This window comes from Triturus cristatus, chromosome 5_2 (genome assembly GCF_964204655.1).
Source record: "Triturus cristatus chromosome 5_2, aTriCri1.1, whole genome shotgun sequence".
Lineage (NCBI taxonomy): Eukaryota > Metazoa > Chordata > Amphibia > Caudata > Salamandridae > Triturus > Triturus cristatus.
The window spans coordinates 1,044,874,107-1,044,899,974 of NC_140588.1; the positions used below are offsets into that span (position 1 = coordinate 1,044,874,107).

General features: G+C 45.3%; 1 protein-coding gene across 1 annotated transcript in view; it reads left to right on the top strand.

Moving 5' to 3' along the window:
* Positions 1 to 14,714: 14,714 nt before the first annotated feature.
* Positions 14,715 to 25,868, top strand: part of LOC146829645 (STING ER exit protein) — a 115,452-nt gene continuing 104,298 nt past the window's right edge. The window contains exon 1 of the mRNA XM_085608326.1: positions 14,715 to 14,991. Coding sequence (XP_085464452.1) covers positions 14,868 to 14,991 — 124 coding nt within the window. The 5' untranslated portion in view covers positions 14,715 to 14,867. The remainder of the gene's footprint in view (positions 14,992 to 25,868) is intronic.

The following is a 25,868-nucleotide window of genomic DNA, read 5'->3' on the forward strand; positions in this document are numbered from 1 at the left end:
TAATGAAGTGAAAACACAGTAAAACACACTGACTTTCCCTGGCATGTTTCTTTTCAGTCTATAAAGCCTATTCCATGTCACCACCCAATACTGCAAAAGTCCTGCCACACCATTCACTTTGTAGCTGCTCCTGGACTGCGCACGCTAGGAATCTCCCCTGCGCAGCCCGTACACGTGTGCACACGCATGTACACATGTGTCTGCATGTAACCAGCCCGGTGTCCCTTACTCCAGCTGCTGCGCAGTGGCCTGGTCAAGCCAGGGGAACACCAGTAAAATCCCCATGCAGTCTCTTACATCCTGAGTTCACTGTGGGTGAGTCCCAACTTATGAGGCTCCCCTACAGTAAAAGCTCAACAATTAGGTGCTCAAAAAGCGAAAAATCCGGGCGGCCCATAGTGTCAGAACCACCTTCTAACAACATTAAAAACTGAAGGGGCCTAATCAGGGATGAAGACACAACAACTACCCCCGATGATGTGACATGCACCACCTCGATCAGCTAGAACGACATCCAGGACCTTTCGATTTTGGAGCGCCACAATCCTCACAATCTGTAGTTCTTCAGTGATGTTCCCAAGTGCCATAGCTGTCTGATTAGTTACAGCATCTACGACACGTGTCAAACGTCTAATCTTTCGGCTATTCAAAGCAGCCCCAACAAAGAAAAGCAGCCCCAAATTGAAATCAACATATTGCTGCAGCGTAGTATCAGTCTGATCCACTTCATCATGATTTATTGTCCTCTTAAATCTATTTTTGGAAATGTCATTGAACAGTTTGAAATCTCTATGATATGATGCAGGTGCTAAGAACACAGGTGGTAATAGAAAGGACACAAAACATGTTCCTGACCAGCCAAAAACTGCTGTTATTTACTCCAGAAATATTTAAAACCAAAGTACAATCACTTTTCACTACAGGAATTCTGCCAACACTGTTCACACACAAATCTGCACGGGCTCTAGTCACAGCTATAACAAATGGTCCATTGCCCTTAGAAGTTCGAATGTGCGGAAAAACATAGTGTGTAGAAGAGTTTCCTTTACGATACTCGTCCATCTCCCATATAGTTCCTTTAGCCTGCGGATCACCTTCATCATCAGGATAGCACACTTTATTCAGCTGATAGTTCAATCTTCCCACACCATAATCAATGAAATTAGCAACCTGGGTGGCCCAGAGTAGTGCAAACCAGGCCCTACAAGAACCATTGTGTGAGAATAGCAAAGGAATAAAAGGTGTTCCTCCTTTTTTCTGATGAGCTGGCATCATTCCACTCACCCAACAGTTGGTAATGTTCATAGCATTATGTGTGTGGTGTAACATCTGGATAAACGTGTTGTTCAGAGAGGACTGTCGATGCTTCTGCTCATGATAAGGGAGAGTAAAGTAGTGGTGCTCAATAGGTGCTGGAGTAGTGGCAGTCAAAATTCGTCGAGCAGGAGCCACTTCCTCTACAACCCAAGCAATTACTGCCATAAGGATCACACTGATAGTAAACCCAACAATGCACATAGTCTTCTTGTCGCAGATTCTCGCAGCAGTCAATGTCTCTTTCATAGACATGTTTATCTTGACGTTGAAATAACAAAGCAGATGGAACTCTAAAGTCCTGGGCAGCCGTTGGTTTCTTCTCTGAGTTTGAGACGGGTGTCACTAATAGATTCCCTCCCCCCTTTGCAGCTCAGTTTTTCACTAACCCAGGACGGTTGCTCAACCAGTCTCTTTCAGCAATGCAGTTTCTCTCCGGGGCCGTAGCTGATATCGAGATGTACCAGGGATCGTGTGGTCCGGGAAGACTTCCTCAGATTCCTCAGGTGATATGGCTTGGCCTCTCTCTGTGTCTAGGATGTCTCGATGGTCGGCAAGTGCAGCAGGTTCCACCAGGGCAGATGGCACCTTTTTACAGTGCGTGGAGTGAACCCAGTTCTTCCGATTGGTCACTCGGACTGCAGTTCTTGTTGCCAAGAGCACCTGCTCAGGACCGCGCCATCTGCTCTCCAAGCTATTTGACCTCTGGAAGACTTTGACCATTACATGGTCTCCAGGTCGCAATCCATGGCCTTCACCTTCCGATCTGTCGGGAACAGCTTTGCGAACCTGTTGATGAATGGAAAGCAGGCTATCAGTCAACTGTGATAGATAGTCACTCATCAAAATACAAGGTACATCATGTATGGGGCATGGCTTAGGAATCCCCCAAATATTCATAGGCCTCCCAAATACCACCTCATACGGTGTAAGGCTAGATCGTGTATGCGGTACTGATCTAATGGACAGCAATGCCAAGGGTAGTGCATCTGGCCATTTCAGAGATGTGGAAGCCTGAATCTTAGCTAATTTAAGCTTAAGGGTAGCATATCGTTCCACTGGTCCTGCTGATTGTGGGTGGAAGGCAGCATGAAACTTCTGCTTAATCCCCAATCCTTTCAAGACATACTCAACAACTTGCCCAATAAAATGGGGTCCGTTATCACTCCACAAATGTTTGCAAACACCAAATCTAGGGAAGAATTCCTTTAGAAGCACCTTCACTGTAGTAAGAGCTGTATTATCTTTCAAAGGGTATGCTTCTATCCACTTACTAAAGGCACATACCACTACTAGAACATACTTTAAATTATTACAGCGTTCAAGCTGGATGTAATCCATCTGAAGAACCTCAAATGGTGCAGTTGGTGTAGCAAACCCTCCTGTTGGAGTTCGTGTCCCTTTTCCAGGATTGTACTGGAGACAAATCAAGCAGGGCTGCACTATCTTTTTAGCCGTGCCAGCAATTTCTGAATGATCCCAATCTTGCGCAAGCAACTTCGTTATTGAGGATGCTCCAACATTTGCTGGCCCATGTGCCATATGAATCATAGGATGTAAATAGGCTGTGGGTAGTCTCCACTTAGTCATGTCTTTATTTCTCCAACAGCCCTCATCATCTAATGTTCCCTCCGTGGACCATTGTTCAAGCTCTTCTGTAGAGGCAGATCGCTGCATACCTAGCACTTCTTGCCTAGCATCATGCCAACGTTCAGCCTGTGACTTCACCACGTACATAGATGTGGTGCTTCACTGCAGTGCAGTTTCGCGGGCTATGCGTTCTGCGAAAGCATTGCCTCACCCTATTTTATCAGTCACTTTCTTGTGTGCGCTACACTTAACAATCGCCATCTTCTTCTGATATGTCAAGGCAGTCAGGAGATTATGCACTAATTCTCCATGCACTATTTGCGCCCCATGTGATGTAAGAAAGCCTCTTTCCTCCAGAGTAACCCAAAATCATGAGCCACTCCAAAAGCATAGCGGCTATCTGTATAGATGTTAACAGACAAGTCAGTACTAAGCTCACACGCTCTTGTTAGTGCTATGACTCAGCTGCCTGAGCTGACTTCTGTGGAATGCGAGCTGTCTCAACTACCGTCTGAAGCGTTGTGATTGCATATGCAGCTGATGTTGTGCCATATGGTAGTCGCAAACAAGACCCATTAACCCATAATTCTCCATCAACATTTGAAAGGGGCGTATCTTGTAGGTCAACATGACCCTTTGTCTGTTCCTCAGTAAGGAATATGCAATCATGAAGCTCTTGTGACTGGGATTGAGCTGCAGGATACGGCAACAAAGTGGCAGGATTAAGAGGTAACCTGCTGTCTACAATATTGCAATTTCTTCCAAGAAACCTTGTGATGGTGTGATGCAAGAAATTAAAGCAATGACAGTGTTCCTTCTTCACACTGTTCAGAGGTATCAGCTGCCAACAAGATATCATCGACGTATTGTATGAGAGCCCAGGGAAAGCATCAAGCTGTCGTTTTAACGCTTGGCTGTAAATAGTGGGACTCTCTGTATACCCCTGTGGAGCTCTACAAAATCTGAAGTATCGATTATTCAAAGTGAAACCGAACAAATATCGGCTATCAGGATGAATAGGGATCGAAAAGAAAGCATTCTTCAAATCAATCACAGAAAATGTAGTCACAGTCGGAGGAACCATGGTAAGGAGTGTCGCGATGACAGAGACTACCGGGTATTGGGGCACTATGATCTTATTAACCTCTCGCAAATCAATGATAAACCTGTAGATTTTAGTATCAGTATCTTTCTTCAAAATGGGAAGGATAGGACTATTGCAAATATTGTTAGGGACTTCTTCCACAACTCCTACTTCAATCAGATCTTGAACAATACGTATTAGTGCTTCTTCGCCTTTTCGAGAATTTTTTTATTGAGGTAATCGAGGTAATGAAGCACCTTCCCTCACTTGAATATGAACTGGTGGGATAACCATTTGTCCCACATCAGTATCCGATGTAGCCCATTAAGTACTAGGAAGTGATGCCAAAGCAAAATCTTCTCTAATGAGATAGGACTTCTCAACCATGGGATAGTTATCATTCAAAATAACACGTACGCCTTCTGGTGAACAACGTATCGTAGCCCGGAAATGCTTGAGCATATCAAGACCCACAATATTGTCCAGCGATCGGATAATCAGATATTTGATATTGGTTGCGTCTATCAAAAGTATTGAAATATTCTGAGTATGCTCAACAGCCTCAAACCTAGTGCGACCATCCATACCTCCCTTATATCCTGAATTCCCTGGACGGCTTCTCATTTGTCCTCGACCACGCTGATACTGCTGAGTACACAATTGTGGACAGTCAGCAGCCCAATGTCCAATCTCCTTACAATAAGCGCACTGATCAGAAGACAAAGTAGCTTGGGGGAAAGAGGGTGCGCCAGGGCGATACATTGCACGTCCGTCTCTGCCACCACCTCTATAGGATGGACCATAAACCTGAGCTAACATAACCTTTGTTTTTAAATCCTTAACCTTTTTATCCTCGTTGCCCTTAGATTCCAACTCCTGACGTTCATAATACTGAGCCATAGTCATGAGAGAGACTGGGGAAGACGTAGTCCATGAACTCTCACTGGCCTTTAGGCGACTAGCTATTCCTGGCAACATGTTTGTGACAAATTTATCGACAAACAGATGGCCACTAAAGTTTTGGAATGTCTCCTCAAAACGCGTAAAGAAATCAGAGACCGATTTGTCTGCTGCCTTTTGCTTACAGGACGCTAACATAGGCCAATCTATCTTTTTAGGAGGAATAATAGTTTTCAATTTAACTATTATAGCTCTTGGAAGGTCTAAAATGTCTTGCTGCGGTTTCTGTGCTGGTTCCCTCTCTGCATCTATCCTCTCTAGTGTCTTCCAAATATCTCCAAAAGCTGCATGATCATCTACTTTACGAATAGACCTCCACATATCAGGGGGTAGGATAAGCCCAAAAAACGTATCAATATCAGACAAAGTCATGGTACAAGAACTAATAGCTCCTTCAATTTCTTCATAAAAAGCAGCCGGATTTTTCCGCGGATCAGGCAAAGCAGCTTTAAGAGCCATGACATCCGCTCTACTCCAAGGAGTATAGACCCAATTATAAATAAAATATCCCTTCGCATCAGTTGAATTTGTATCGTCATCCGTTCCTGCACCCTAGGAGGGACATACAAAGGCACAGCTTCACGCATTGGTTTCCCATGAACTACAATATCCTTATCTGTCCCTGGATCGTCATCCTGCGGCACGGAAGTCTGAACTGTTTGCTCAGTTGTAGCAGCTGCCTTTTTCTCATCTCGCAAACTGAATGCATCAGTTCGCAGTTTAACCACACGTCTAATTAAGACAGCCACCTGGGAAGGGAGAAAAAGACAGTCACTCAACTGTTTATGATCATTTTTTATATCAACAGGCTCTAATTCAGTGGAATGTTTCCTGAACCTTTCAATTACTTCTGCAGTGAACAACTCTGTAAAATATAACTGCTCTTTCTCCGGCCATTCCTGAATTTCCTCTAGAAGATCTGGAGCAGAAGTGTCACCACGAGCTGCTTTACGAGCAGCAGATCTAAGAGCGGCTGCACGGTCAGTAGGCAAAATTGAGAGAGTCTGTCGTTTTGCATCTAATGCTGTGCCTTTCTGACCTGAGAGAGATTTGTCATCATCAAAATCAATCTCAGGAGCAGAGGGAAAAGTGTAAGGAGGCGGAGAACGATCTAATAAAAGTGAATCGTCCTGTGGTTTATTAAGTAGAGGATAAAGGGGGCGCCGGACAGGGTATTGGCCATTTACCTGTAAACAACGCTCCCTATCCTCTTTCTCTTTTATTTCCTTCATTTCTTTGTTTTTCATCTCCAGCGCTTTTGCATAGATATTTTTGCGTTGTTCTTTTTCTACTAAAGCTTGCACTCTTCTCACTCGTTCACGCACTTCTTTCGCCCACATTCGTACACAGTCAAACATATCTTGTCTACTTTTGCGCTTAAACATACATTGTTCCCCATACTGAATTGTTCTAAGATTGAATGACCCATTTATTGGCCAGCTCAACTCAGAATCCTTGCTAGTGTATTTGTTCCATAATGCACTATACATTATAGAAGAAATACCATATTTAATGTAAATATCTCTATTTGGTGTCCCCTCGGGGGGAGCCGGCTGATTCTGTTCTAGATCCATATTGGTACCTACAAGAAAGCAACACATTCTACGAAGTTTGCTTGAAACAGGCATGCCAAGAATATTGTAGTATATACAATATTATACGTAAAATAGCACTTAACTCAAAGTGTGCCGTTCAAGTTTTCAAAGTTTTCTCATTACCTGCCAATATAAATTGCAATATATATATATACCCAGACAAATCACGTTTTTGGCCATACAAGCACACAAATGTCGACGACTTTACCAAGCACAAATCTCCAGCCTTCCACTGCCAAGTTCTGAATCGACCAAATGGTCTCTACACGGCGAACACCAGAAGGAATCTCAGTCGAGGACCGGCACCACCTGGAGGGTCAGGTCAGGAAGATCGGAAGGGCACCTTGGCTGCCAAGACACGGGTCCCCTCAAGCAGTGATCATCCGTAGCAAGATTCCAATCCTCCATCAAGACCACTCAGTCGGGCATCCGAGTCGCCGATGAGCCCCACAGGTCCGGCGCCAATTTGTAGAAGTAGACCTCAGCGAGGCCTACCGGTGCTAGAGGTTCGCTCTTCTTTGCGGACTAGTCCTCAGACCAATAAATAGAGATTGGCACAGAAGCTGGAATATCAAGAAAACAGTTTATTAAACCTCATGAGGTGGAACTACATCCAAACAAAACCCTCAGGTAGTGTATGAGGTAGTACAAGGAGTAGAAGAACTGTGGGTCTTTTATACTCACATAGGAGCTCAAAAGGAGGCGGCACAAGTACACACAAGAATAGCTATTCACTTACATGGACATACAGAAAATGCTCAGTCAACAAAGTAGGAGGAGAAATGAGTTGCTGACATCAGTTGAAACAGCCTACCAAACCCACACATTTCGGAAAACTAGAGACCCGGGGGAGTCCAGCGAGGTATGGCTTGCGTGGATCCCTCAAATTTTTCCTGCCCAGAATCCCCTGCAAACCATAAATCTAGCTGAAAAAAACAACTTTTTTCCCAAATTTCTGTGTGGGAAAGTTGTGGGATCACCGGACTGACACAAATTTCCTACCACCCAGGGTTCCCCCAGCTCTCCCGATACAAATGGTACCTCACTTGTGAGGGTGGGCCAAGTACCCACGACATGCAAGGGCTAAAAACGTATTGAGGAGACATCAAAATGACCTATAATAAAGGAACCTGATTTTGAAAGGGGGGTCACCTGGGTTTTTGGCCCCTAGCTTGGCGGCCAGCTAGAGAAACCTACCAAACCTACACATTTCTGAAAACTAGACACCGGGGAAGTCCAGCGCGGTATGGCTTGCGTGGATCCTGCAACGGAAAATGCTGGGTGGGTGGAATTTTGTGGATCCACACAGATTCCAGAACTTTCATCACAGAAATGTTGGGAAAATGTTTTTTTTTACATAGTTTGAGGTTTGCAAGGGAATCTGGGTAACAGAACCTAGTGAGAGCCAGACAAGTCACCCCATCCTGAATTTCCCTGGGTGTCTAGTTTTAAAAAATGTATAGGTTTGCTAGGTTTCCCTAGCTGTCGGCAGAGCTAGGGTTAAAAATCTACAGCTGGGGAGGAGCCAAGATGGCGACCGGAGCAGACGCTTGAGCGCCCGGCTCCGTCGGCCCTTGGCCTCGGACTATCATCCTGACTCCTATCCTCGCCGATTTTCGAGGTGCAACGTGTGCGACGACACGCTGACCGCGCCGCCGCTTTCCCGGAGTCTTAGCCCGCCCGGACGCCGGAGTTCTTGGTGCTTTTGTTCTCCGCACTGGACCCCTGCTCTATTGTGGCCTTGGCCGGCCCCCTGGAAGCTCCGCAGTTACCGGACCCGCTAGCATAAACCTGAGCCCCGAGGTCCCGGTCCCACCTCATACCACGGACTGTCGCCGGATGAGCCGGGGGAGGGACGCCCGGACACCTCCTGCACCCCGCACCTGATGGGCTGGAGCTATAGGGTAAGCCCCGGAGCGGCGGGTCTCCTGCCCCGTTCTGTGGACCGCGCTGTGGGAGGCTGCAGACCCCCTTCTTCTTTTGCCTAGTCGACTGCAAAGAGAACCCGAGGGAAGGGCAGCGACTGTTGGCTTTTCCCTGTTGCGGCGCAGACCTGAGGGGAATTGCCTCCTTGCTACGACCCCCCCCCCTGGCCACTGTACCGTTCTGCGGTAAAACATGGCGTTGATTGCCTGCTCGCGGCTGGGGGATGCTACTCCGGTCTCGCCCGCTGCCCGCTTCGCCCTCCCTCTACCAGACACCAGCTCCACAGTGCCGTCCCGGATTGCTACCGATGTGGGGGCGCAGCCTCCGCTGACATTCGGCTCCGTTCTGGCTGCCCTGCGGGACTTTCGTCTACAAATGTGTCTTGGCCTGCAAGCGCTGAGTGAGCGGTTTGACTCCATACTGTCGGCTGCGGGTCGTGAGCACCCCGTTTGTCATCAACAAGGCGTGGGTCTGCCAGTGCTTTTGTCCTCTTGCGGGGCCGCAATGGCTGTTTATGATCGTGTTACACTGGTGCCTGCATCTGGCTTTACCGGCACCCAGGATCAATCGCTCTCCAGCTCAATTGCGGTTACTTTGTCTCCCTGTTCACTGCTGCCTGCTTCGTTGTTGCCTGCCTCACCGTGCCCGCAAGAGTATCCAGCAGAGCGACACCTGACGTCCTCGAGGAACCGTTCATGGTGGCCTACTGCTTCTTTTCTGTGGAACTCCTGTACTTTACATGCCAGATCTGGACTTTATGTGGTGCACAAGGGGACCTCAATAGATGGTCGGCGGCCATTTTGTGACTCTACTTCACCATCTTCTCCCAAGCGGCCATATTGTCTTTGTCTGCACGGGGTGCGGGGCCTTCATGTAGGGGCTGGTGTAATCTTAAGCCCGCGATCGGGCCAGGGCTGAACTGATTTATATTGCCATGGTTTCACGGATGGGCTGGACTGGAACTGGAACTGTTTGCATATGTTGTGCGCACTCGTCGCGGTTTGTCCGCCTTCATTTAAATTGTTGTGACACGTTATCCTCACACGACCGCTTTTGGCGTAGTGGGTTCTCAGTGTGTGGAGGCCATAGCTGGCCGATGGTTTCGGGCGCTCTGGGGTAGCGTAGGCTCCTCCCCACTTACCTCTCTGTTCTCTTATTTTTCTTTACTCTATTCCTACTTTCTCTCTTGTCTATATTTCGGGTTCATTGGGCGACAGGCACTATGCTGGGGGGGGGGCAGGCCGTAGCCTCCGCATTGGTGTAGGGTGGGGGGGTAATTCACTGTTTCTACTTAGTTCTATGGGCCTTTTTCTTTTATGTTTCTGCGCTATACTTGTTTCGATTCGGGGTCCGGGTGTGGGGTGGATTGAGTGGGGGCGGCTCTGGAGGGGTGCATATTTACTCATGTGACTATCCTTTTATATAACTGCATCGCCTCACTGCCTGAGATTTTTCTTCCATGACCGTTTTAATGATGCTGCTGCTCTCCCGTGTGGTGAAGCTATCTTGCGGACTCGAATCTCCTTGGTTCTTATTCTTTACTGATTTTTTCCCTGATAAAATTATTTTGAAAACCTTAAAATTAACCTTCACTTCTCCTTCCCCTGGTGTCAAGGATCTCTCCAGTGTATACCTCATGACTCGTTGCTAATCTTGACCGTGTATGCGCAGGGGATGTAATGTTGGTACCAGTGCTTAACCGTACCGTTGTGGCCTGACGGTTGTAGGCCCGTATTTGTTCTTTTCATATGCACAAATAAAGGTTTTAAAAAAAAAAAAAAAAAAAATCTACAGCTAGGCACTCTGCAAAAAAGGGTCAGTTTTCACTGTAAAAATGTGGTGTGTCCATGTTGCGTTTTGGGACGTTTCCTGTTGCGGGCACTAGACCTACCCACACAAGTGAGGTACCATTTTTATCAGGAGACTTAGGGACACACAGAATTGTAGAGTAACTGTTATTACCTATTGCATTTCTGCCTTCCAAATGTAAGACAGTGTGTAAAAAAGAAGTCACTGAATAATGTCCTATAATTCACATGCTAGTATGGGTACCCACAATTTCGGAGATGTGCAAATAGCTACTGTTTCTCAACTCTATATTTTGTTCCCATTTCAGAAATACATAGGTGTCTTTCATACCGATTTTTCACTGTTTATATTTTCCCATATGAATTGCTATATACCCGGGACACAATAAAAACCATTGTAAGACGCTGCACAATTATTGGCTCTGGGTTCCTCGGGTTCTTGGTGAACCTACAAGTCATACATATCCCCACAACCAGAAGGGTCTAGCGGATGTAACGGTATATTACTTTAAAAAAACTGTTATACTTAAAAGAAGTTACAGGTGAAAACGTTGGCACAAATGGCTGTTTTTTCCAACTAATTTTCTATTTTTCCTATTTTCTACTGTTAGTTTCTCTAAAAAAAAAAACCTTGGAGGATCTACACAAATGACCCCTTGCTGAATTTACAGTTGTGTCTACATTTCTGAAATGTATAGCTTTCCAGGATCCTTTATTGCTTTCATACCAATTTCTACCACTAACTAAAAGGAGGTTGAAAGCACAAAAATTGCAAAAATAGGCTATGTCCCAGTAAAATGACAAAACTATGCAAAACATTTTGGTTTTCTGACAAAAGTCTGCCAAGCCCTGAAAGCTGGGAAGATGGTGATTTCAGTCCACAAACACTTTGTTAATACCATTTACAGGGAAAAAAACAGACGCTTTCATCTGCAGCAAATTCCCCCCATTTTTCCAAACAAAATGTAGCTGTATTTTGGCTAATTTCTGGGTCCCCTTTAGGGAAATCAACAAACCCTGTGTACCTTTAAAATCCCCATGATGTTGGAAGAAAAGGACGCAAATTTGGCATGGATACCTTATGTGGTCAAGAGTTACAGGCGCCTAAGCGCAAACTACCCCAAATAGACAAAAAAAGGCTTTGCACAGGACGGGGGGGGGGGGTGGGGGGGGGGGGAGGCCTACCAGCGAAAGGGTTAACACATTCAAATGTTACATGATACCCTTATACTCAGAGTGTATGCACTCATTGGTGGATTTAGTTAAGAAATATTTAATATTATGCCCAACAGCTGTTTAAAAAACAAATGTTGGCAGTTTAGCAGGAGACAGAGTAGCAAAAGACAGCGTGCAAGCAGGGAAAAAAAGACTATAATTTCTCATAAAGCACTGACTGGGTTATCTTTTGACGGACTCTGCCACAGTGCATGTGAAAACAACCAAATATCTCCACATGAAGATATTGAAATTAAGCTACTGTACATTTAATATTACTGAGAATATTAAGCAACATGTTCAATGTTTAAAATAAATTATAGGTCCCACTGCCCAGCAAGCTCCCTTCCAGCGGAAACCTTGTTCCATGTGTTCTAACCTATCAATCAATCAATCAGGGATTTGTGAAGCACACTTTTCACCCATGAGGGTCTCAAGGTGCTGAGGGGGGATATCGGGCAGCTCCGAGTCACTCGAAAAGCCAGGTCTTGAGGCTCTTCCTGAATGCTTGCAGTGTGGGGGTTCGTCGGATGCTGAGGGGGAGTTTGTTCCAGGTCTTTGCTGCGATGTAGGAGAAGGATCTTCCTACCATTTTGGCTCTCTTGAAGCGAAGGGTTTCGGCCAGGGCGAGGTCAGCGGAGCAGAGGTTTCTCTTGGGGGCGTGAAAGGAGATTCTTTTGTTGAGGTATTGGGGTCCGGTGTAGTGGAGGGATTTGAAGGCATGAGTCAATCAATCAATCAGTTAATTTGTAAAGCGCACTACTTACCCGTAAGGGTTTCAAGGCGCTGGGGGGGGTGCTGCTGCTACTGGTCGAAAAGCCAGGTCTTGAGTTGTCTCTTAAAGGTCAGCAGGTCTTCGGTTTGTCGTAGGTAGAGGGGGAGGGTGTTCCAGGTCTTGGCGGCGTGGTGGGAGAAGGACCTGCCTCCGGAAGTGGTTCTACGGATGCGCGGGACCATGGCCAGGGCGTGGTCAGCGGAGCGGAGTATCCTGTTGGGTACGTAGAAGGAGAGTCAACTGTTTTGTGGAGTGCCTTGTGTGTGTGGATCAGGAGCTTGGAGGAGATTCTTCTGTCGACGGGGAGCCAATGCAAGTTCCTTAGGTGGGGGGTGATGTGGTTGCGGCGCGGGACGTCGAGGATCAGGCATGCAGAGGCATTCTGGATTCTCTGTAGTCTGTTGATGAGCTAGGACGAGGCTCCGGCGTAGAGGGCGTTTCCGTAGTCGAGTCTGCTGCTGACTAGGGCCTGGGTGACTGTTTTCCTCGTGTTTGTCGGGATCCATCTGTAGATCTTGCAGAGCATGCGGAGGGTGTTGAAGCAGGTGGAGGAGACTGCGTTGACTTGTTTGGTCACTCCTAGGTTGCGTGCGTGGTCGGTAGGGCCCAGGGGGGTCCCCAGTGATGTGGGCCACCATGAGTCGTCCCATGCTGAGGGGTTGGACCCGAGGATGAGGATCTCTGTCTTGTCTGAGTTCAGCTTAAGTCGGCTTTCCTTCATCCAGTCGGCGACGGCCTTCATTCCCTGGTGGAAGTTGGATTTGGCGGTGAGAGGGTCCTTGGTGAGGGAGAGGATCAGCTGTGTGTCGTCGGCGTAGGAGGTTATGTTGAGGTCGTGCTGTTGGGCGATGCGTGCTAGTGGTGCCATGTAGACGTTGAACAGCGTCTGGCTGAGGGAGGATCCCTGTGGGACGCCGCAGATGATCTCGGAGGCCTCGGACCGGAATGGGGGGAGGCGGACTCTCTGAGTTCTGCCGGAGAGGAAGGAGGTGGTCCAGTCCAAGGCCTTCTCCCAGATCCCTGCGTCTTGGAAGCGCGTGCGTAGTGTGTGGTGGCAGACGGTGTCGAAGGCGGCGGAGAGATCCAGGAGGATGAGGGCCGCCGTCTCGCCGTTTGTCTGAGCAGCTTGAAGGTCACTCTCTTTTCGACGGGGAGCCAGTGGAGGTCTCGTAGAAGCTGGGTGATGTGGTCTTGTCGCAGGATGCAGAGAACGAGTCTGGCGCGGCATTCTGGATGGTCTGGAGTTTGTGGAGTAGAGATTTATTGATTCCGGTGAAGGGTACGTTCCTGTAGTCCAATCTGCTGGTAATGAGTGTGTGTTTGTTACGGTCTTTCTGGATTCGGGGGGATCCACTTGAAGGTCTTGCTGAGTATGCGGAGGGTGTTGAACCTATGGCTATTTTGTATCTTAAGTGTTACAACAAGAGCTCTAAGTACCAACAGGACTCTTCGAAAAGAAGTGATTCAGTCTAAAGGAACACGTGCAACAGTACGTATTCAAAGGCATTAAACAGTCCCTCTCTGTTCACTTACTTAGCATACGCCATACATTAAGGAACACTTCTCTGGGTAACCAAAGTAGATTTCTCTCCGCCAAAAAGTGCTTCAACACCTCATAGGGGTAGCAAGCACTATGTAAATGCAAACCCTTCTCTCTTCTATCCCGCCACTATCCTTTTTCAATACAAATAACAAACTTGCATGTCCACCAATCAAAAATAATTTCATATTTCCTATACTTATTTACCTACTAACCCTGTTTGGGTTCCAGAGTAGCATGCTACCTGCCAAAAAAGTGCTTCATCTCCTCATCCGTGGTAGTAAGCACTATATAAATGCAATTACAATTTAAAGTGAGAGCCTATACTGTGTGACACTGGTGGTTAGTCTGGCCATGGTTTGGCCTCACTCTGCCTCAAGTATCTGAACCAGAGGATTCTGAACCACCAAGGTAGCTTTCCATGGGCAAATATAACCCATATTTAGGCAAGTTCCCCTCATCTCTCAGAAAGTTATTAGTATGGTAAAAAGTGGCTATCTTCTTAACCTAACTTTATTGCAAGGACTTAATTACTCTTTTAATTTACAGTTATACAGTTACTCAAATGATTACAGGCAAACTCCTAAAATGTCACAGAGAGGCACACTGTAAATTTCGAAACACCACACATAAACTGGAAACTTGTTTTGCTAAACTGCATTCCCAATTTAGTTAATTCGAGGTATACTGTCCGGTGCAATCAACCATGTATTGAGCAAGAGAAAAACCTTCTTACTTACAATGAGCCAACCCAATGATCTTGCCCGGATTAAATCACACCTAGGATCAGATCATTGCGACACGCTCATTTTTCGAAAAATCAGTCTGCGTGTGGCATCAGTCTCAGAAGCCCCGGACTATAAATCCTCTTCTACTGCGCAAGCGCATCACACCCCCGCACGCCGTCTGACGCGATGACGTCACGATTCGCAGCACAACATGAGTGTAGTGTATGTCGGGCCCTCTTTAAGCCGGTATCGGATGTTTATGTGTAGATAGAGCGGTTCCAGCGGCGCTCTGACGTCACCGAGACGCGCCTAGTTACCGGGACTTCAGGAAGATGCCGAAGGTGGTGTCACGTTCAGTGGTGTGCTCGGACACCCGGGACCGGGAGGAGTACGACGATGGCGAGAAGCCGCTGCACGTCTATTACTGTCTGTGCGGGCAGATGGTGCTGGTTCTGGGTGAGTGTGGACGCCGGGCTGCAGCCTCGGGGTCTCTTGTAGGGATGCCAGGGCACCTTGGTAGGGGAGACACGTTGAAATGTGGGAGGCCAGTGTATAAACGCAGGCTCGGCATCACAGAGGCCACCCACTGACCCCCGGAACACAGAGATGCAGAGTAGATCACGGTTAGACGGTAATGTAGCCCACGTCGTCTGTAATGCTTTCAGCTAGTCCAAAATCTTTAGCCAATATCATTTGTTTACACAATACCTGCTTTAGGCTTCTAACCAGAGACGTGGAGCTAATAGTTGAAGAAAGATTGTGCTTAAAAAGCAAAAAGTGGATAACTTTGGGACGTTTAAACTAGAGTACTTGGCCACCATGCAGTGACCACAGCTTTTATATCTTGTGTTCATCGTACTTGTGTGTGGATGCTGGAGCGGGTAGTCCAAAATTTTGTATACAAAATAATATTGTTTGCATTTAATTTTTATATATATATATGTAAAGTCTCCTGTTTGGTGAAACACGGTTATCAAAAGATCCATCATTTTTCACCCTTTACAGTGGTAAACCAAGGTGATGAGGTTTTGAATAGGGAAATTACCAGGTAATTACCGCTGGATCAGGGGTGCTTTTTGTCACAATGTATGTCTCTGCTCAGCTTCAGAATGGCTTAATCCATGCACTGTTCTCTGGTTGTGTAACGCTATCACTGTATTTGCTACTTAGAACATAGTAGTCCTGTTATCTTGCCTGGGTTTCTGTAGAGCCCTATTGCGATAGTCTTGCAGTACAGTTGAAATTTGTGTCCATTCACGCCACTGGTCAGGGGGGGTGCTCTTGTTACAGCAGTAGACTGCAACTCTCTAACTTTTGCTGAGGGAAGCCTTACACCACTCAGTGTATCATGCCATCAGCACACACCTAAGGGCTCTTCGCCCTTAGCAGCACATGATTATCATGGCATACGGCGATTGTTGGCGTGCTTGTGTGTTCGCCTCAAGCCACAGTCAGTAGCTGCTAGTTTGCTGGTGAGTGGCAAAGGCAGAGGTATTGTTTATGTGCTCATCAGAGCATGTGTGCTTGTCCTTGTCAACCTCTGCGAGTGGTGGATGTATGGTTGTCATTGGGGATTAGATGGGGGTGCATCCCTGGTATTACAACTATGTAATGTGGTTATCTTGACTTACTCTGCGTTCTGGTGACCACCAACCACTGAAATAATGATGTTATTGGCATATAGTGGTAATCAAAGTACTCATTGGCATAATCATGGCCATGTCAATATGCCGTGAAATATTGTCTTTGGCATATTGTGGTCCAAAGTATAATAGCGCCAATGACATTTTTTTAGACTTACTTGACGTATCGTGCTCTCCTTGGCATTATGGTAGGCCATCCTGTCTTAAAGGTGGCCTTGACATATTGTGCCACCTTAGTATTATGGTGGCCATTCATACAGATCCCTTAGCACACAAAATTCATAGCATCACAGTATTCTTAGTGTAATAATTCAATACACAATCTGTGGAGTACTTGAGGCAACCGGCCTGCATTATCAAAATATATACACGTTGTCGATGTATGTTAGAAATATCCACTGCATCATACTCCTATAGAGAGATAATACCCACGCCGGAGAACCACGTGGGTCGGAATTAACACCGCACGATAATATATACTGATAGAAGCCGATTCAGCCTTGAAAAAGTCGCATGTAAAATTTTTGAAGGCGACGAAACACGTGTTGGCATTTGGCATTGGCTTTCCAATTGAATCACAGTTCGTGATATTAAAAGAAGGACCTAGAGGAAAACTAAAGAACAAAGCTTCGCATCATTATTTTGAACAGATTGTATATTGAATTATTACACTAAGAATACTGTGATGCTATGAATTTTGTGTGCTAAGGGATCTGCGTGAATTTGTGTACTGTAGTCTAGGCCACAGAATAATTAGAAGAGTTGGGTGGTTCTCTTCCCCCTTTTAAGCACCATACTAAATACCAATACCTAATAAATAATTTAGTGAATTTTTCCAGGAGCGCTGCCCCTATTAACCAATACCACTACCTTTGCGATTGTCTATTATGGTGGCCATCCTTGCAAAATGATGACATCTCATGAGTAGTATAGTTACTCCTACCATGATGAGGAGTACACCATCTTAAGCTTCTATGGACTAATATTTTAATACACTTCTACTACTCACCACAAACTAATGTGAAATTAACTAATGAATAACACGCACATATTGCAATTTTTCATTATAAAAAAAATAGCCAACATTCCTAAGCCTTCTGTGACAGACTAAGTTTGCTCTTACAGTTTCTATGTCAGTTATGGTTATTAGTATTCGGTGTATACTGTATGTAAAATTAGAAACTTGGTCAGTTTGGTACTGAGATCCAGGATCAATTATTGCTGTTTATCAATCTGGAAAGGGTTCTAAAACAATTTTAAATAATATTAGGTCGATCATTCTACAGAAAGAAAGACAATTTACAAACAGAGGAAGCTCACGGTTGCCAATCTACCCAGGATGGGCGTTCCAGCAAATTCACCCCAATAGCAGATCCTTGAATGCTCATAGGGATCGCAAAGAGCCCCAGAGCTGCATACACTAATCTACAGGCCTATGTCAATGCGATAGTCATGTAAGTATCATTATTCTAGCATTAGAATAAAAAAGTAACAAGAGTACAGCTTTTGTGGAAGAATAGCTATGAGAAAATCAGCTCCATGAAAAAGATAATTGCCTCAAAGCAAAGTTTTATTTTTATTTTTTATAATAGCACCCACACGAAGTCCAAGACATCTGAAACAACGTAGAGAGATAGCATTGCACAATGACATGATTGGTGAAAAACAAACATTGCATATTACCACAAGCATCTCATATCCGCCATCGGGCATGATAGTGAAGGGGTGATGATTTGGGTCACATTTGCAGCTGCAGGAACTGAATGCCTCACAGTCATTAAGTCCATCATGAATTCCTCACTATACCACTACATTCTATAGGAAAATGTGAGACCGTCCTCCAACTGCCAGAGCTCAGTCAAAAGTGCATCATGCCACAGGACAAGGATCCTATATAAACCTGTAAATATATAAGTGCATGTCTGAAAACAAAGGAATACAAATTTTGGAATAACAAAGTCTAGATCTCAGCCCAGTTGTGATTCTGTCCATAAAAAACCACATTCAAAGTTCACTGTGCCAAAGCAGTTTTATAATGAGCAGAGGGTCAGAATTCCTCCAGGTGAAGTGAGTTATTGCTAAGCTCATGCAAAAACATTTTACTTTGTTATTACTGGTTCTGATCCTACGGGTTCTAGCCTGCTGTTTTTCCAAGGCTATCCTGCTCTTTTTCAACTAATTTCTGCTGCTACTTGGATATTGTGTTATTGTGCTGTTCTGGCTAGTGTCATTGCTAATGCAGTTTTGCTGTCTACCTGTACTTCTTGAACAACCTCCCGTGCCACAGCACGCCCCTCTCCCTGTCAGCTCTTCCCAGCGCTATTTATGGAGGCTGATGCATGGCCACGCTGCAGACGTGCCAAAGGCAAGTCCATCTGCGCCCAGCCTGCTCCCAGCACCTGAAAGCCTGTGCCTACTTCCGCCCGCCACTAGTACAGAGAGGAGATCCTCGTGCTCAACATCCTCACCTCAAATAGGTCATGTTGCTGCGCCTCACCACGCTCCTCTAAAGGACTTTTCACCTGCCACAACTGACAGTTCTCCTGCAACATCAGTATCTCACCACGATTGAATACCGTTACACTGTCACCCAAGACTGCCCCTACCTGTTTCGCTGTCTCCTACTCAATGTCTGTTCCCTCAGAAAATACGTCACAGAAGTATGAGACACCATTGCCTCCCTCGGCCCAGATATACCCTTCCTTATGGAGACCTGGCTCAACACTTCCTTAGCGCCCCAAGCATAAGATAGACTTCCTACCATCCATGAGGTGCCCATATATCAGAACGACACCCAAAGGAATCCAAAAGCCACCTGGCTTGCTGCGGGGATGTTTCCAAGTCCCTGGTTCGGTGGAAAGAAGACTGTTTACAACATATACTTTTATTTATTTATATACAGCAAACACCGTCCCTGTGTCCTCCTCCGAGTGTGTCTGCACACTGCGCTGCTGGGAGCTACATGCTGCATGTGCTGCCCCCAAACCATATCCAGCAGAACTTGGGCTTTTTATTAATATAGGATCCATGCTTCCTTCTTTACCTTTGTGGCCTTAAATGTCTCCTTAACTTTTAAAACATTACTATAGCGCTGTATTGGTTTTCTTTTGCCTTTCTGTGCCCTTTAGTGACACACACATGCATTATGTTTCAATTAAATGCATTTGCTTTCATTTTCCTGAGTGACAACAGGCCTTCGTGATACTTTAAAACATATACTTTAAATAACAGTAAACACCGTTCCTCTATCCTCCCTCGGTGTGTGTCTGCACACTGCGCTGCTGGGAGATACAGGAGGACACAGCCCCCACCCCTTATCCAGCAGAACTCTTGCTTTTTAGGTCCAGCCTAGCGTAGCACGCAAGCGCTGCTTATTAGGTCGAGCCTAGCGCAGCGCGCAAGCGTTGCTTAGGAGATGACCTCTTGGAATTGGTCTTTACTTTTTAGAAAACTCGCGCATGTACTGCATTGTTTCCAATGAGCACTCCTGCATGTACGCCATCCACCTTTGCGCGAGCGAGCTGCGGCGCCATCTGTTTCCAATTATCGCGTCCGCGCTTGTTGACATTTGCCTGTCTCGCGGTCACGTTAATTGGAAACCGATGTCGGTCGCGTTCACTGATAATTCTCATTGCCTTGCCTGTCGCGTGGTCCTTTTACTTTTGTGCTGTGCAGATTTTCAGGCTCTGAAGGTTTTTGCACCTCGGCTATTTTCTCAGCCAGTCTTGCAAGCCAAATCCTCTTGTGTGGTGCAAACCCCCCTAATTCCACTGGAGGGCGTCTGCCTTGATCGGTATGTAGATTCGCTCACTGCATTTTGGGGCTGAATATAAAATATTTTCCAGTGCTATTTTGCCTTTTGAGTTCGTCACTGCTCCTCGGGACTGGCCTTGTTTCTGGGCGGTTACCCTGAATGCCTGTTGTAAGATGGCGTCCTTCCCTGACTGAACTGCAGTCTGCCACTCTCGCTTTGAAGTTTAAGAATCCCTGCTCACGGACTACTGCTTTAAACATCTTGTCTGGGTTAGCAGTTTCATTGCCTCATTACCAAACTTTTCTGAGAGATTTACAAACCTCTTATAGTACCTGAAACACGGGGGACGTGAAAAAGGCCATGTTGCAATCCCAACAGGAGTTAAAAAAGGCTCTGTGGGCAGACCGTGCCCTGCAGCAGCCTGTCTCCACTCCAAGCCCTAGATGTCAGCAAAATTCTTAACCTAACAGGGCCTGCGTGTGACAAATTTCGTGTTGCGTCCAAAACTGCGTGCACAAATGCAATGTTAAATATGACCGAGACGTACCAGGGAAGAAGCGTTCGCACTAAAGTGTATCATGATGTCAGAGGTGTGTCACATGACTGGCTTCAGCCTCTGCTGTAGCTGTCGGATGACTCCCAGCATCAGCTGAAGAGGAAGAAGCCACTTACACATGTGTGAGATGAGCAATCTTCTCGTTTTGGTAATATTTCGAGGCGAGGTCACTCTCATGCTCCACTAAGTAACAACCACCTCCTGTGTCCTGCTAGAACACACATTTGGTGTAATGTAGTTCAGTAGGCGGATTCAGAAGTCACTAAAACAATTCTGCGCGGTTTCTTCCTTTTCGGTCTCTTCTAAATCAATAGTTGCTATTTCTCACACTCTTTTATTCTCACCTTCCCCTCTCTTTTTTTTCTCATTCCCCCGTCTGTCTCCTCTCTTCCTCGCTCAACCATTCTCTGTCCTCTTCCCCTTTTCTTCCCTCTCTTGCTCCAAGCCTGCCTCGCTCTCTTCTCTTTTCTCTCTTCAATTTCTGTTGCTGTCTTTCCTTTCCCATTTATTCTAAGTCACATATAGGTATCAGTACCTAATTAGAGAGCTGGCGTTTCAAGGCAAGTGACAAATGTATGTCAAACTATTCTGTGTTTTCAGTCCATTTTCTGGTTATGTTTACTACTTTCTCTCAGATTTTATATAGCCTGAACTCAACTGGAAGGATTTGGAGCGCTTTACAAGATCAACACTTCTATTATACAAAGGAACGTTAACTTTGCTTTAGGCACGGGGAGATTAAGTAACTTGCCCAGGATCACCGGGTGTTAAACCAACGTCGGGACTCCAACCCGGTTCCAAAAGTGGCAGCTGTAGCCCTTAAGCCATATCTCATCCCCACCCTTTTACTGTTAAGCTCTCAATCTGCACACTATTCCCCCCCCTTTTCACCTGCACGCTTCACCCATCCCAAAGCACTTAATCGTCAATACCTAAACACTTGTCAGGTCCTAAAGGCGAGACCTATTGGCTATACCAATGCTTGTTATTAATATGGGATCCAAGCTTCCTTCTTTACTTTTATGACCTGAAAAATCCCCTTAACTTCTCAACAATTACTATAGCGCTGTATTGGATTTCTTTGAGGATTTTGTGCCCTTTAGTAACAGGCAAATGTATTCTGTTGCAATTACAGGCATTCGCATTCTGTGTTTCAAATGTGCCAGAATCCCTGCTGAGATCTTATTTATCGTGACAACAGGCCTGCGTGCTTCTAAAAAAACATTTCAAATTATTCTGCATGTTTGTGCAGTTGTTGGCGTTTTTAACATACTTAACAATTATATGCCCATAAGCCACTGTTTCCCACAACTACTGTAATGCCTTCTCCTTTACCTATTCGACCCTCCGGGTCTGTGGGACACTTTATTACTTTATTCAAAATAGATTTCCATCTCTTCTTAACTAATCTCTCAGTACTCAATAAAGCTCCACACACTACCAGCACATTCAGTTTCTCTCTCAAGCTCCTTACTCAAGGTGCCCAACATACAGTGCTTGATTTGTAAACAATTAAGTGCCGTGGCCCTTATAATAAGGTCACCACAGTTTGCACCACTCATTGCCACTGTCGGCACTGCCAATAACACAATGTGCACAATAACTAACCATCACACTGCTACAAGTGTGAGAATTCACACTGTTCAAGGCTCCCTGGCGTTAAGAATGGTTTGGGTGGCAGGTATTACTTAAATTAAACATGTATTAGTTACTGTTTTTTTGATCATTATATTTAAATTGACAGCTGTCCCAACAATTAAGTTCCAGTGTCGATCACCTAAAACCACCAGCTCAAATTAAGCACTGCCTAACAAGCAACTATTAGTAGTATTTCAGCAAAAAAACAGGATTGGAAGTGAGAAAAAATAAAAACAGGGAAAGTAAACAATTTAAACACTACATTTCTTATATTCTCTCAAATCCTATTATTACTAGCTCAACATTTAGTCAAAAATTAAAATACATTCACACATCCTTTGCATTTAAACAATTTACTTACAACTGTCTGTTCGGTGTGAGTCTGCGCGCTGCGCCACTGGGAGATGCAGGCTGCAGTGGGGACGCTTCCCCCGCCCCATATAAAGCACAACTCGTGCTTCTTAATTTAGAATCAGAACATGCTTCTTTACCTTTGTGTCCTGAAAGGTCCCCTTAACTTTTAAAACGTTACTATAGCTCTGTATTGGTTTGCTTTCACTTTTCTGTGCCCGTTAGTGACACGCAAATGCATTATGTTTCAATTAAATGCATTAGTTTTCTTTTTCCGGAGTGACAACAGACATTCCTGATATTTTACAACATATACTTTAAATAACAGTAAACACCGTCCCTCTGTCCTCCTTCGGTGTGTCTGCACACTGCGCTGCTGGGAGATGCAGGTTGCATGGGAACGCTGGCCCCGCCCAATATCCAGCTGAACTTGTGATTTTTATTAATCTAGGATCCAAGCTTCCTTCTTTCCCTTTGTGTCCTGAAAGATCCCCTTAACTTTTAAAGCATTACTATAGCACTGTATTGGTCTGCTTTCACGTTTCTGTGCCCTTTACTGACACACAAATGCATTATGTTTCAATTAAATACATTTGCTTTCTTTTTTCGGAGTGACACCAGACATTCCTGATATTTTACAACATATACTTTTATATACAGTAAACGCCGTCCCTCTGTCCTCCTTCAGTGTGTGTCTGGGGGGAGATACAGGCTGCAGTGGGGACGCTGCCCCCGCCCCATACCCAGGGGAACTTGTGCTTTTTAGGACTCGCCTGAGCCAGCGCTTTAGCGCTGCTCTTGTGAGAGCTTTTGTTAAAGGGGGATTTGGAAGTGCAAACCAGTGCTTTCAGGCTGCCAACTACAGTGCATGTGCGCCGGGCGCGCGCACCATTTGGCAGCCTGCGTGATCATTTCGCGGCCGCTTTGATGTTCTCAGTGAGCCGCGCGGCCACTGAGAACATCAAAGCGGCCGCGAAAGTGCACACCATATGCTCTGCTCGTATCTCCCTCCTCCCTTTTCGTAACTACTCATGAGAATAAACAAACAAAATTCACACCATTTGTGCAGCTCACTTTGAAGCTCCAGCCCGCTTAGAGGTGCCTCAAGGCCAACGAACTATTAGTTGTTTTTGCTTTGAATGCTTGTACTTATGGTTCTGACATTTTAATAGTCTACACACGACTACATGTCCCAGAAAGCAAAGCAAAAACATTAGTTAGATGAGTTACATACACAGCGTCTTTTTGTCCATCCTAAACTCTCCCCTCCTCACATTCCTAGTTCTCCCTCACTCAATGCCCGTCCATTTTAATGACGTGTCAATTCACCTGTGCCTTTCCTTGTCTCGACCCTCTTCTCTCCCAGCCCTCGCCACTCCCTTAGTGATGCGGACGTACATGGGGAGGACTGCACTTGCGTGTGGACACAGCGCTGTCTCAATAAGCAGATTACGAAACCTCCACTGGCGAAGCGCAGCTCTAAACCCCGGTGATCTGATTGTTTTTGTAGTCTGAAAGCGCCGCCTGCAAGGGCAGTGCAGGCCCCGACTCGCCCAAACGTGGGGACGACGCACGGCGAGAGACCCCGACCTGGCTGCTGACATCACACCAGAAAAGACTGGTCGCTGAGAAAGAGGTTGTGTCCGATCCCTGACAATAACAACACATACATCCGAAGAACCCCCTAGCATTACAAGGATCTGCTGTTGGTTATGTACAGGTTTTCAGGATAGGATAGCGTTTGGAAGCTCGTTGGGGTATCAGTGCACTTTACAAAAGACATGAGCATTAGATCCGAAGAACCCCCTAGCATTACACGTTGACCTTGTGTCTTCTCTCCGTGGCAGTATGTCCGGTCATTCAGGACTGCATACTTTGTTTCCTGTCTAACTGGGTGTAGAATCTGTAGACAAGACCAATAAGCCAGAAATACACGAACACACCCTGTAAAACAAGCATTGGTATAGCCAATAGGTCTCGCCTTTGGGACTTTATAAGTGTTTAGTTATCCAGCACAATATCCTTGGTGCAACAACATCAAGTGTTGCATGGCTAAACACTTATAAGGTCTCAAAGGCGAGACCTATTGGCTATGCCAATGCTTGTTATTCTGTGTTCCAATCTTCCTTCTTTACCTTTGTGTCCTGAAAGGTCCCCATAACTTTTTAAACATTACTATAGCACTGTATTGGATTTCTTTGAGGTTTCTGTGCCCTTTAGTAACACAAATATATTAGTTGCAATTGCAGGCATTCGCTTTCTATGTTTAGGGTGTGCCAGAGTCCCCGCTGAGAGATTAGTCATTGTGACAACAGGCCAGCGTGGTTCTAAAGAACAATGCATTTCCCTCTCAAGCTCCTACTCAAGGTGCCCAACATACGGTGCTTAATTGATAAACGATTAAGTGCCAAGACCTTCATAATAAACCCATTCTCCTCCTCAATCACCCTCCTTATACCTCACACTACTCTACTCCTCACTCTCTTTCCTTATCTCACCCTACTCTTCTCCTCACTCTCCTTCCATATACCTCACACTACTCTACTCCTCATTCTCCTTCCTTAAATCTTGCACTACTCTTCCCACCCTCCCTCTCCTTTCTTATACATAATTCTACTCTTCTTATACATAATTCTACTCTTCTACTCATCACTCTACATCATTATACCTCACACTGCTCTTCTCCTCCTCACTCTCCTTTCGTATAACTCATACAACTCTTCTCCTCCTCACAGTACCAGGGATGTGGTATTCCTATGGCCAGACGCCAGGGACATATTGTTTGTGGTCATGGCCAACACGTTTTCATGTGTATTATATCCTTGGGACAAGTAGGCTCAACTCCCTACATCACAAACCCTTTGACTGCCAGTGTACAGTAGCACATTATGGATCAGGGAAAAGCATTGCCAGCTGTTAAAGTAATATTTGTGTCCATGTGTTAATGCTGTTCAAACTTGTATTTATGGTTCATTAATGCAAAACCTTCATTATTAGGGTGAGCAATAGAAGTACATGTTGTAAGCTCAGACTGTACTACTGACAGTGGTTCCAGTATAAAAATGTGTATACACGTTTTCAATGTTTAGCAATATGAGGCTATGTATACTGCTCCCAGAATGCTCTCTGATTAGATGCAAATATATGCAGAAGCTTGAAAGCAAGATTGATGATTCTTTGCTTTTAAAATAAAATGTTCACAAGAAAATGCAAAAAACTTTTTGCTAAACTACTGTAACATTTTAGGTACTGTTTTTTTGCAGCATCATTGGGTAAAATGTGCTGATGTATACTAGTATTTTTCAAAAATATTCGTATTGAAAATCAGTGAAACCAGTTTTAATAAGATTATAGGAAACATACAAATAAACAAGCATTGGTAAAGCCAATA